Source organism: Enhydra lutris, unplaced genomic scaffold, assembly GCF_002288905.1.
Source record: "Enhydra lutris kenyoni isolate GAN:26980312 unplaced genomic scaffold, ASM228890v2 scaffoldscaffold90, whole genome shotgun sequence".
In the NCBI taxonomy this organism is placed as follows: Eukaryota; Metazoa; Chordata; class Mammalia; order Carnivora; family Mustelidae; genus Enhydra; species Enhydra lutris.
The window spans coordinates 990,837-1,002,878 of record NW_019154174.1 but is presented as its reverse complement, the minus strand read 5'-3'; the positions used below and the strand labels follow the sequence as shown (position 1 = coordinate 1,002,878).

At 49.9% G+C, this 12,042-nt stretch overlaps 1 protein-coding gene across 2 annotated transcripts; it reads left to right on the top strand.

Moving 5' to 3' along the window:
• The first annotated feature begins 806 nt into the window (after positions 1 to 806).
• LOC111162240 (polo like kinase 1) lies at positions 807 to 12,038 on the top strand. Of its 2 annotated transcripts, XM_022526512.1 has the most exons (10): positions 807 to 2,628; positions 3,302 to 3,470; positions 4,190 to 4,334; positions 5,206 to 5,299; positions 6,619 to 6,838; positions 9,199 to 9,354; positions 10,487 to 10,564; positions 10,755 to 10,909; positions 11,021 to 11,203; positions 11,432 to 12,038. In XM_022526512.1, the coding sequence occupies exons 1-10, from the start codon at positions 2,221 to 2,223 to the stop codon at positions 11,636 to 11,638; spliced, it is 1,815 nt and encodes a 604-aa protein (XP_022382220.1). In that variant the 5' UTR covers positions 807 to 2,220; the 3' UTR covers positions 11,639 to 12,038. The 2 variants fall into 2 exon arrangements, with proteins under 2 accessions (XP_022382220.1, XP_022382219.1); XM_022526511.1 differs by having other exon boundaries at positions 10,755 to 11,203; positions 11,432 to 11,922.
• Positions 12,039 to 12,042: the final 4 nt, after the last annotated feature.

Sequence of the window (12,042 nt, the reverse complement as noted above, 5' to 3'; positions counted from 1 at the left end):
GTCCTACTGATAATAAATTTGCTGTATCGAAGCCTGGGCCAACAGCCTAGGTGGAGGCCAGTACAGAAGAGAGTTAATAGAGTAGGCCTGACACTGCTCTCCTTGTCTGCAAGGCTGACCCTTTGCTGACACCTGGATAATTGGATGTGGAGAGGGTTCTCAACACTCCCTGAATGATATGAGTGGCTCCCTGCCTGAACTGTGTAAAACAATATGGTTTATGCTGAATACCTGCTTTCCTTCCAGGAATCCAGAATTTTGTTATGTGCTAGACAGAGGGTGCCTACTTGACCAGCCCCCAGTAAAAGCCCTGGTACTGAGTCTCTAAGGAGCTTCCCTGGCAAATAACATTTCACACTTGTTATCGTAACTCACTGCTGGAGGAATTAAGTGTGTCCTGTGTGACTCCACTGGGAGAGGGCTCTGGGAAGTTTGCGCCCGGTTTCCTCGGCACTTTGTTCTCTGTACCTTTTCCCTTTGCTGATTTTGCCTGGTAGCCTTTCGCTATAATAAATTATAGCCTGATGACAGTAAGACTCTATGCTGAGTCCTGTGAGTAGTCATCAAACTGTGGGCTGGTTTTGGGGGCTCCCAAAACAGGGCACACAGGGGGCTTCTGGGTGTTGGTAGTGTTCTCTTCCTCATTTTGGGTGTTGTTTACGTGGGGTGGGTTCAAGTTGTGAAAATTCATTGAGCTGTACAGTTATGTGAACTTTTTCTCTACGTATCTTAAACTTCAATAAAAAGATTACCCACCACAAGGATAAAAAAATAATAACTTTTTTTAAAAAAACTTCCTTTTATTCAGCAAACATTTCAGTTACTCCTTTTTACTAGGCATTGCTCTGGGAGCTTGGGACATGGGCTAGGAAAGATGTCATCATCACCTCTCAGTTTACTGGGAGGCAGGTAAAGAGATACTTAGACTATGGTTGATACTTGGTGGGCTCTACCCGAGACATCATAGGGTACAAGGGTGCACAGAAAAAGGGCTTCGAACTTGGGCTTTTTGCTGTTCCAGGTCTGCCACTCCAGTACTTTGGGAAGTCAGGGAAATGGGCAGAGAGGGAAATAGCTGGGCACTATCACAAACTGGGAAAATAGGTAGACATAGAGTGGCGGGACCTTCTAGTTTTTGTTAGGAAAAAACACCAATCTGAATTTTTATGTGAGCTCTCTTGATTTTTAAGTGCTGTAAATGAATCCAATTTTTCAAAAGTGGGAGGCCAAACAAAACACACCCCTGCGAGCTGTATGGCCTCGGCCTGCCAGTTTGCTGGGCATTCTGCCAACCAGCCGTCCTTCCTCTCACCAGAGACTTGAGGGTCCACTATTTTATGCCCTGGGAAATAGAGCAGTGAGCAAGCCAGACAACTTTCTTGCATGTGGGGGGCCCTGGTACTGTGCGTCTGGAACATCAGAATGTGTGGGAATCACCTGGCAGTTACATTGAAAGGCAGACTCCCGAGTCAGGAGGTCTGCGGTAAGGTCTGAAATTTTCTTTCTAACAAGTTCCCAGGTGATGGTAATGCTGGTGGTCCCTGAACCATATATGCTTGAGTGGAGTTGCTCTATATTCTGGAGGGACTTAGGAGCAGCTGTTACCCCGGAGGTAGGGACCGAGCCACGAAAGTGCATCAGCCTGGCAAGCTCCGTGTTTTTACTTGGATTTTAGCTTATTGGGGTGTCTCGGAACATTGCTGAGGACAGCTCAGCTGTCTCGGAGGCGGCTGCCTAAGGCTGCCCTGACAGATCTCTGTTCTCAAGAGTTTATAGTCTAGAAGGCGGGGTGGGGGTGGGAGTGGAGGAAGGAATTGGGGAAAGCTTCCTGGAGGAGGTACATGGGAACTGCAGGACCTTTCCCGGCCGCGGAGAAAGGAAGAAATCCTGAACTCCCTGGTCTCCTCCGGCCGGTCTCGGCATCCGCTCGCTGGGTACGGTTTCCCAGGTTTCCCACGTGTCGGCTGTGCACGAGTCCCTGTCAATCAAGCTTCTCTCCCCAAGCCACCCGGGCTGCGTACGGGTTTAAAGGAGGCAGCGGTGTAGAGCGCTCCCATCGTGCCGCGCGGCGGGCGGGTTTGGATTTTAAATCCCCGCGGCCAATCAGTGGCGCGCAGGCTCTTGTAACGTTCCCGGCGCCGCGTTTGAATTCGAGGAGGAGCGAAGCGGTGCCAAGCCTCTACCCAGACCCTGCTAGGTCCGTGGAGCAGCTCCGGGAACATGAGTGCGGCGGCAACTGCAGGGAAGCTGGCGCGGGCACCAGCGGACCCAGGGAAAGCCGGGGGTCCCGGAGGTGCAGCTCCCGGGGCCCCGGCGGCTGCTCCGCCGGCGAAAGAGATCCCGGAGGTCCTAGTGGACCCGCGCAGCCGGCGGCGCTACCTGCGGGGACGCTTTCTGGGGAAGGGAGGCTTTGCTAAGTGCTTCGAAATCTCGGACGCTGACACTAAGGAGGTGTTCGCGGGCAAGATCGTGCCTAAGTCTCTGCTGCTCAAGCCGCACCAGAAGGAGAAGATGTCCATGGAGATTTCCATTCACCGCAGCCTCGCCCACCAGCACATCGTAGGCTTCCACGGCTTTTTCGAGGACAATGACTTCGTATTCGTGGTGTTGGAGCTCTGCCGCCGGAGGGTGAGTGTCGCTGCCTCGGGACCAGGGCTGGGGGCTCCGGGAGCTTGGAGCTGCTAGAGAAGAGGTGCTGGGAACCTCGAGCTAGGGGTTGTAAAGGTCTTGAGGAGAGGGGAGAGGGTGCTTGGCACTTGGAGACGCTAGGGGAGGGGGCTCCGGTTAAGTGGTGCTGAGAACTGTTGCTGGTGGAGAAGGAGGCTCCTGGACCCTAGGTGTTGAGCGGAGCGGGGCAGGCGCGAGTAGGAGGAGAATCCTGGTACTGGACGTAGGGGCTTCCGGAGTTGCTAAGGGAGGAGTCCCGGGGAAGGGGTGCTGCGAGTCGGGAGCTTCCGGGGTAGGGTTGGGTCGGGGAGAGGGTGGTTGGAGCTGGCTCCGGAGCTTCCGGAAAGAGAGGCGGCTGGAGAGGGATCTCCTGCCGCGCAAAGGCCTAGGGAGGGATACTGTGGACTCCGAGCTTCCGGGAGGGGAGCGCGGCTGAAAGAGGTGCTCCAGGTAGGAGGGTTGGGAGGCAGCTAGTGGGAGAAGGGGTTCTATGAGCGGTAGGGGCCAGTCTTAGGGAGAGAACAGCTCCTAGCTCTCCTGGAGGGTGGGGGGGGTGTCCTGGGCTGCTTTAAATGACAAGCCCTTCCCTCTGTGCCTTGGTACTCCCCATTACTCCTCTCCTTCCCCCACTCAGTCTCTCCTGGAGCTGCACAAACGGAGGAAAGCACTGACCGAGCCGGAAGCCCGCTACTACCTTCGGCAGATTGTCCTTGGCTGCCAGTACCTGCACCGAAACCGGGTTATTCACCGGGACCTTAAGCTGGGCAACCTTTTCCTGAATGAGGATCTGGAGGTGAAAATAGGTGAGTGCTGGGCCTGCAGGGGTGCTTGACACCCCCAGAAGCCGAAATGAGGAGGCTGGGAGAGGAAATAGGAAGGAGACAAAGGAGGGAGAAAGAGGATGGTAGAAGTCTGGGCTGTTGATGGCCTCTAGAATCCTCTCTTTAGCACAGAAAATTTAAAACCGAGCCCAAGCCTGTATCCTGCAGATGCATTTTTTAGTGCTCCTACACAGTACTTTTTAAAAGAATTTGAATTCGTTTCCATTGACATAAATTGGGATGCTTGTTATAAAAATTAAGATTTGGAACTCTCTTTAAACAATTGGAAGCCCCTGCGGTTCTAAGACAGTATGCCCTCACGCAGCTCTTTGCTGGGCTAAAAAGCTGCTGTTCACCTTAGGCTCCCTCAGATTTGCCACAGCCCCCAACTCTCCCTGCTCTTAACTCACAAACTTGCCAAATAGCAGTGCTGACCTTTACTTGCTTGATTCCTTGAGGGCATTTGAGTTGTGCCATTTCCATCTGTTCCCTTTTAGAAATGTGGCCCTCCTTTCTAAGGGGAGGGCCAAGGAGGGGCACTGCCCTGGGAAGAATCCGGGACAAGCCTTGCTGCCTATGAGGAGTAGGAGCCAGAGGGATCAAATGACCCTGGTTCTTGACAGTCACACCTGTACCAGCTTTCTGCATTGGCAGAGGACAGGCTAGCAACTGAATACCCCCTCTTCCTCCCTCTGTCCCAGGGGATTTTGGACTGGCAACCAAAGTGGAATATGACGGGGAACGCAAGAAGACCTTGTGCGGGACTCCCAATTACATAGCTCCTGAGGTGCTGAGCAAGAAAGGGCACAGTTTCGAGGTGGACGTGTGGTCCATTGGGTGTATCATGTAAGTTGGGAGTTGTCTTCAGACCCACCTGGCCCTTTTGGACATCTTACCTGGCTGACTTTATCCTTCGGACCTTTCTGCCTATGGAGAGGCTGCTCCAGAGAACAGATTGCCCAAAAACAAAGCCTGATTTCCATACCTTTTCTTCTCACTGGTGTATCCTGTGGGATTCTTGCAGCGGCCTGGGCTGTGGGGCTGGGGGGACCTCCACAAACCTGCTCTAAGCCCTTGCTGCTCAAAGTGTGGTCCACAGAGCAGCAGAATTGCCCAGAAACTTGTTAGAAATGCAGAATCTCAGGACGCAGGCTACTGACTGGCTCAGAATCTGGATTTTAACAAAATCCCTAGGTGATTTCCATGCACAGTAAAGTCTTGATCAAGACCTCCTAAAGCAGGTGGGTGGTGGGCAGAGGGTTGGGCCTTTTTGGGTGTTCTCTTTTTTGGTTGTTGTTGGCCAAGGTACTGGAGAACTAAAAGTGAGTTGTAGCAGTGGCTTCTAGACTTCTTTGCAGTAGAGTTTTTCAAATGAAAACTTCATGCCTTGAGTGCAGAGTCATCAAAGTGGGGCTGCCTCTATAAGGGCAGGTAGCCTGCACACTGGGACCTGTTTTATACTGGCCTGCAGCCTCTGGGGCCCTGGATTCCTACAGGCTCCAGCTGGAAAGTCACTACTGGCCTTAAGAGTCCTGGTGCTGTCACCTGTCTTCTTCTGAGGGCTCAGCCCCACCCATGCCCTGGCTCCTGTGGACTTGATGACTATCCTCAAGGACCCCAAAGTCAGAATTTCCAGATGCCCACCCTGAGATGATTCCTCCGGCAGGTAGGTTTTGGTTGGCAGCCTTGAGCCAAATCCGCCCCCTTGTGCTTACAGGTATACATTGTTAGTGGGCAAACCACCTTTTGAGACCTCTTGCCTCAAAGAGACCTACCTCCGGATCAAGAAGAATGACTACAGTATTCCCAAGGTGACTAAAGCACTTTTTTTTAAAGTTTAAATATATTTTGTTTTGGAGGTTTTCCCCCCAAAAGCTGTTTATTGAACCAAGCCATATCCTGGGGACAGAGCTAGGTCACCCCTACCCCTAGGATAGCCACAGGGCTCTGACTAAAACGTACAGAGCTTGACATGTGTGCACAGAAGCATTTTTTCTAAGAGGAGAGAGTTTATAGATTCTCAGAGGTTGGGTAGATGACCCAAAAGATGTGGAAAGAGAAAAAAAAATGGGGAGGGAGCAGGAGGCAGACACAGAAGTGCTGCTTAACCTCAGGGAATGGACCTTGATTTAACTGGGCTCTGCCACGTAGTAGCCAGATAACTGGGCAAGTGGCCTGAATCTTTTGAACTCTAGTTTCCATTTATAAAAGGGAGCAGCTCACAGGGTACCTTGTATACAGTAAGCACTCGGAGAGTCCTGAACCACCCCAAATCCAAAGTGATGTGCATTTTCACAACCACTGGCGTCAGTGCATTGAAAGGAATAGCCTGTTTGTGCAGAAGCCTGACAAGTGGCTGCTTTCCGGTGTGGTAGCCTTGAAGTCAAGGGCCCTGTCTGCATAAGGACAGACAAAATCTCTCACAAAGCGTCATTTAACTCTCAGATGGACAGACCCTTGAGGGTTTGGAGTGGGTGCCGACTTCACCACTTTAAATACATATTCTTAGAAAGGCATTTAACCTCTCTGTGCTCCATTTCCTTCTCTGCAAAAGAGAGATAGTAATAGAGACCTCTGCCCCTTTAGGTGTTTTTGTGAAGGGTAAGCAAATTAATACACATGACAGCTTGGAACACTGTCCTGGCACATAGTAAGTGTACAGCTAATGCTAAGCTGTTACTATGCTTTTGACCTGTGCTGGGTTAAACCCCATCGAATCCTAGTAGGATTCTAGGCTCATTGCTATGTCCTTACTTTCCAGATGAAGACACAAAGTCCTAAGCACGTCGGGTTACTTGCCATAGCTGCTATCAGGGACAGTACTAGGGAGAGTACTGGGAGCTAATCAAGTCTTTAAGACCCCACAACCTATGTTCTCAAGTGCTACCTTAGTGGTGAACAAGTTAAGTTGCTCTGGAATAAATTGAAGGGAAATCCGATGACTCTTGAGGCTCAAAAAAAGAGAAGTGATCATTCTCACAGCTTAGATTGACATGTGTCAACTCAGTAAAGCCAGTTTGGGAAACATAGCTCACATGGTGTATGTGAGCCAGGGGCTGCAGTGCCTATGACAGCATTGCACTCGGGTTCCCCATTATGTCCCACTCACGGCGCTCCCTCTCTGCTCCAGCATGTCAACCCTGTGGCCGCCTCCCTCATCCAGAAGATGCTTCAGACAGATCCTACTGCCCGCCCCACCATTCATGAGCTGCTCAATGACGAGTTCTTTACTTCCGGCTACATCCCTGCCCGGCTCCCCATCACCTGTCTCACAATTGCACCCCGGTTTTCCATCGCTCCCAGCAGTCTGGACCCCAACAGCCGGAAACCTCTCACAGTCCTCAATAAAGGTAAAACAGTAGGCCCCCAGAGAGAGCCTAGGCTCTAGCTGTGTGGATAGGTGGCTCCCAGAGCCCAGGCGTGTGTAGGACCCGCCCCTGTCCTTGAATCCACAGCCCCCACCCCACTCAGGGCAAACTGCCCTGCCCCTGGGTGGGCCCTAGTGGGGAAAGACAGACTTTAACCATGGCTGGATCAGACCTGTCACCTAGAAAAAGGCAAGTGGACTGAATGCCACACCTGAAAAACTCTTAGCATTTAAAAAATTCCTAACATCACACAATGATGGCTCATTGAAAATAAATATGGAAAATTTCAAGTATGTATGTAGGGCATAATGCAGTGGATCTCCCCACCACATTCAACAGTCAGATTATGTAAAGGTGGAAGAATAGACAAAAGCTCCCTTTTCTCCACCAATTAATATCTTTCTAAACTTTACCTTTTTCTCTTTAGTATATATATAAATTATGTAAGTGTGTATGTGCATGTGTGTGTATATACACCCAGTTTTTTTCCCTAACCACTTAAAAGTAAGTTGTATATGTCCTGCCCTTGACCACTTAATACTTCAGTGTATTTTTTCTAAAAACAAAGATTCTTTCACATAACTGTAGCACATGACACAGCAAGTTCAAGAAACTTAACACTGGTACAATATTGTTTTGTCTATTGTGGAGTTACTACTTTTTGTAATTTATGAGTGTCCAGTTCAAATACAATATTAAGATTTTTATTTCTTTGATTTTATTCTTGTATTTCAACTGACAATCTTGTTTCCTTATACTAACATGCATATATTTTTCAACATCTATAAACTAGTTCCTCTTACTGTTTTTCTTTTCAAGTGATGTTTTAGCTTGTTCAAGTCCATTTGTCTTTAGAATATTTCACTAAGGGTATTTAGTGCTTTTATAAAGGTTATTTGAAATACTTTTTTTCCTCTGTGTGGATATAGCACCAATTTAACATATAAATTCATTTGTTTCTATTGTAATCTAATACTGTTTTGGTTTTGGGTGGGTTTTTTTTGTTTTGTTTTGTTTTGGTAATTAAACCGTTAAGGATTCCTTTTTTGTTTATTTTTGCCATTTCTTTTTATTGGTAATTTTAATCTTGAGCAGTTGGTTAGAGTGGGGTCTGATTCAGAGTTCCAATTTTTCCCTTCGTAACTAATCAGATACCTTTGCTTGAGCTACTTTGAGATAATCTTGTTTCTCCTCAAACTCATATCCTTGGTGGATCTCAGTGGATCCCCTTGGATCTCATTAAGGCAGTTGCTAATGTGTTATTCTAGTGGAGATTCCTCTCTCTTCCCCACTCCTTCTAAGTTAATTTATCAGAATTCTTCTCTAAGGAAGAGCTGTCGCTTCTCTCTCAAGTATTTATTCCGTTAATTGTATCAACATGTACTCATGGATTTATTCTTTGGCCTATAATGTATAAAATATTGTTATTTTATTTTTTAAGATTTTTATTTATTTATTTATTTATTTGACAGACAGAGATCACAAGTAGGCAGAGAGGCAGGCAGAGAGAAGAGGGGACGCAGACTACCCTGCTGAGCAGAGAGCTCGATGCGGGGCTCCATCCCAGGACCCTGAGATCAACACCTGAGCCAAAGGCACCCTCCTTTGCTAGGGTTTTTAAAGCAAGTCCCAAATATATTATTTCACATTTCAGTTCTTACCACAGCATAGTATTTTTAAATTGAAAACTCTGATCTTAAAAATATTATAAGACAAATTCCGTATTCTACAAGGAGAACTAACATGTGTTGGTGGGGAAAGAAACATTAGAGCATAAAGACAATAAAAAAATCATCCGTGCTTTTCTAACCCAAATATAACCAATGAGAAAATCTGAAAGTATCTTTTCAGACTCTTTGGACGTTTGTATAAAACTTGGGGGTGGAAAAAAAATCTCATGTTTTCAACAAATGCCTGCTTAATCCATTTTGTTGATGAGCTGTATACGATTAACCAAGCCCTCCTGTTTTCCTGGGTTTTAATTTTTGGCTGGGCAGCTCCGAGCTGGTGGTGCCTTCACACCGTCTCCCAGAGTGACTGGTGGTGTCCTGGAGGGCCCAGTATGGGGGCAGAGGCCAGAGCATCTGAAGCTCTTTGGTGTGTGTGACCATGAAACCTTCCTTAAGGGCTTGGCTTGGCCCTAGAGGTATGCGTCCCATGCTCCTGTCACATGAGTGTGGCCGCTGCTGCTCTGTAACCCAGCACTGACTCCGTTGACCCAAAGCAATGGCAGCAAAAATAATTTTTCTCTGGGGAGAGTACCAGCTAGGCAGAGGGTCCCATTCCCCTCCCACCTGCTGCCTTTGTGCCCAGCTAATGACTATGCATCATCTTCTTCACAGGCACGGAGAACCCCATGCCTGAGCGGCCCCGGGAAAAAGAGGAGCCAGGGGTCCGGGAGACCAATGAGGTGGTTGACTGCCACCTGGGCGATATGCTACAGCAGCTACACAGCGTCAATGCATCCAAGCCCTCAGAGCGGGGGCTGGTGAGGCAAGGTGGGCATGGTAGGGGCCTGGGGATGGGGTTGCCTGTGCACTTGGAGAGGGTGGGGAAGTCGCCGCCGCAGAGTGTCTGAGGCTTGTCCAGGCCCCGTCTCCATAATACTGTTAGTTCCCTGCTTTTCTATAGATTAAAATCCAAATGGGTTAGCCTGACACTCAAGGACCCGCCTATCTTTTTCTGATTCATGTGTTCTACCTCTGCAAGTGCCCCATCTTCCAGCACCTCCATGTGGTACCTTATACATCTGCATATGCTCCTTCAGCTGTCCAGGGGATTCCTGCTTAGTCTTCAAGAGACTTAGGGCTCTTGCTCATACTGTTCCCTTCTTCTGGAATGTACTTCCTCCACATATATGCAAGGCTCATACTCGCCTCCTTCAGATATCTGCCCCAGTGTCCCTTCCATGAGCATTTCCCTGGCCCCCAACTCTGAGCACTTCTTACTCCCCTGTATTTAAATAAGGGATTATCACATGCACTAAACATGACAGTTTTTTTTTTTAAAGATTTTATTTATTTGAGAGAGAGCACAAGCAGGGGGAGAGGGAGAAGCAGGCTCCCCACTGAGCCCTACCCAGGGCTTGATCCCGTGAACCTGAGATCATGACCTGAGCCGAAGTCAGACACATAACGAACAGCCACGCAGGCTCCCCGAACATAACATTTTGATGTATTTGGAATTGTATATATTCCGATAATTTCTTAATAACTCAGAACCAAAAAATTAGATAATCCATTAGCCACTGACTCTCGTCATGATAGAAATAACATTTATTTTGTCCATATTTATGTTGATCAGCCTCTGTCCCTATAACGAGAATGTAAGTTCCTTGAAGGCTGGGTTTTATGCCATTGCTCATTGCATCTGTGACAGTGCCTGGCACAGGGTGGCCTCTGATGCATGGATGGACGGAATGAATGAATGAATGGAACTGGAACTTTTCTGTCCCGCTGCTTGCCAGGGCTTGGTGGTGGCACAGGCCCTGCTTGGCTTTTCTCTGGGGCCCCAGGACTCTTGAAAGAGCCTGGGTGGGGTGCCCAGCAATCCTCCCTGGCATGGGCCACATGAGTGGAATGGAGGGGAAGATGTGGGTGCTGACCAACCATCTGTCTGTTTCTGTCACAGAGGAGGCTGAGGATCCTGCCTGCATCCCCATCTTCTGGGTCAGCAAGTGGGTGGACTATTCGGACAAGTACGGCCTCGGTAGGTTGCTTCCAGAATGGGCGGTGGCTCGGGTATAGCCAGGTGCCCCTTTGAGCTGTTCCAGGTTCTTGCCTTTTTTGGCTCCTTGATCCTCTGCTGTCAACAGTCTCCTGTCTCCATCCCAGGCCTCTCACTAGTGCCCTGCCCTGCTCCCTTCTCCCCCTTCCTGAGGTCTCCCTCCACCCACCAGGGTACCAGCTATGTGACAACAGTGTGGGGGTGCTCTTCAATGACTCGACGCGCCTGATCCTCTACAATGACGGTGACAGCCTGCAGTACATAGAGCGTGATGGCACCGAGTCCTACCTCACCGTGAGCTCCCACCCCAACTCCCTGATGAAGAAGGTGAGCACCAGCCGGTGGCTGGTGGCCGCGTGGTCTGGGGCTGCCGAGAGGGAGGCACGTGCAGGGCAGTTAGGCTCTAACTCTGGCCTCCCTCCCTCCTTTTCCAACCAGATCACCCTCCTGAAGTATTTCCGGAACTACATGAGTGAACACTTGCTGAAGGCGGGGGCCAACATCACGCCCCGGGAAGGCGATGAGCTCGCCCGGCTACCCTACCTGCGCACCTGGTTTCGCACCCGCAGCGCCATCATCCTTCACCTCAGCAATGGCTGTGTGCAGATCAACTTCTTCCAGGTGAAGCAGGGTGGGGAGGTCGGGGTGAGGTACCTGTACCTGTCCACAGGCCCCCAGAGTAGGGTGGGGAGTGGGAGGTGTGGGACCTGTGCTTGGCATCAGGCAATAGGAAGAACAGGAGTGGGGGCGGGAACCCCTCGTCAGTTGGAATGTCTCCCCTCTACTTCCTGGCCTGTACTAGCAGCTGGGACCTTCAGGCCACTCGTAACTCTCTGTCTCCCCTCCTAGGACCATACCAAACTCATCCTGTGCCCACTGATGGCAGCTGTGACCTACATCGACGAGAGGCGGGACTTCCGCACGTACCGCCTGAGCCTGCTGGAGGAATACGGCTGCTCCAAGGAGCTGGCCAGCCGGCTCCGCTATGCCCGCACCATGGTGGACAAACTGCTGAGCTCCCGCTCGGCCGCCAGCCGTCTCAAGGCCTCCTCATAGGCCTTCCTCCCCTCCGGACTGGCACCCCTTCTTTCCCCCACAGCACCTTGGCTTGCACTGGTTAGCTCCCCTCGTGCCGTTTTCTAGAATATGCCCCCCAGCCCTGGGGGCTGGGGAGAGCTCCATCATCCTTGCTGGTGGGGGTCGTCGTGTAAGTTATTTTTGTACATGTTTGGGTATGGGTTCTATGGCCTCTTCCCCTTGCCCCTCAGCCCCACCATATGCATTGTACAGAATACTGCTCTTGAATCTGGGACTGTCCTTTCCTTGCCTTTATATACATTAAACACATGTGAATCTTCTATTTCTTCTGTAATCCCTGAGAGTACCTGGCTTCTGGGCTCTGGACACGTCTTTGCTCCAGAAGCCCCGGGCTGCCAAGACTCTGCCAGTTTTTTTTGCCA

Coding starts and splice junctions, on each gene's coding strand:
- LOC111162240 (XM_022526511.1), top strand. CDS start 2,221: ATGAGTGCGGCGGCAACTGCAGGGAAGCTGGCGCGGGCACCAGCGGAC. Junction 3,471..4,189: donor GGATCTGGAGGTGAAAATAG/GTGAGTGCTGGG, acceptor CCTCTGTCCCAG/GGGATTTTGGACTGGCAACC. Junction 11,204..11,431: donor TGCAGATCAACTTCTTCCAG/GTGAAGCAGGGT, acceptor CTCCCCTCCTAG/GACCATACCAAACTCATCCT.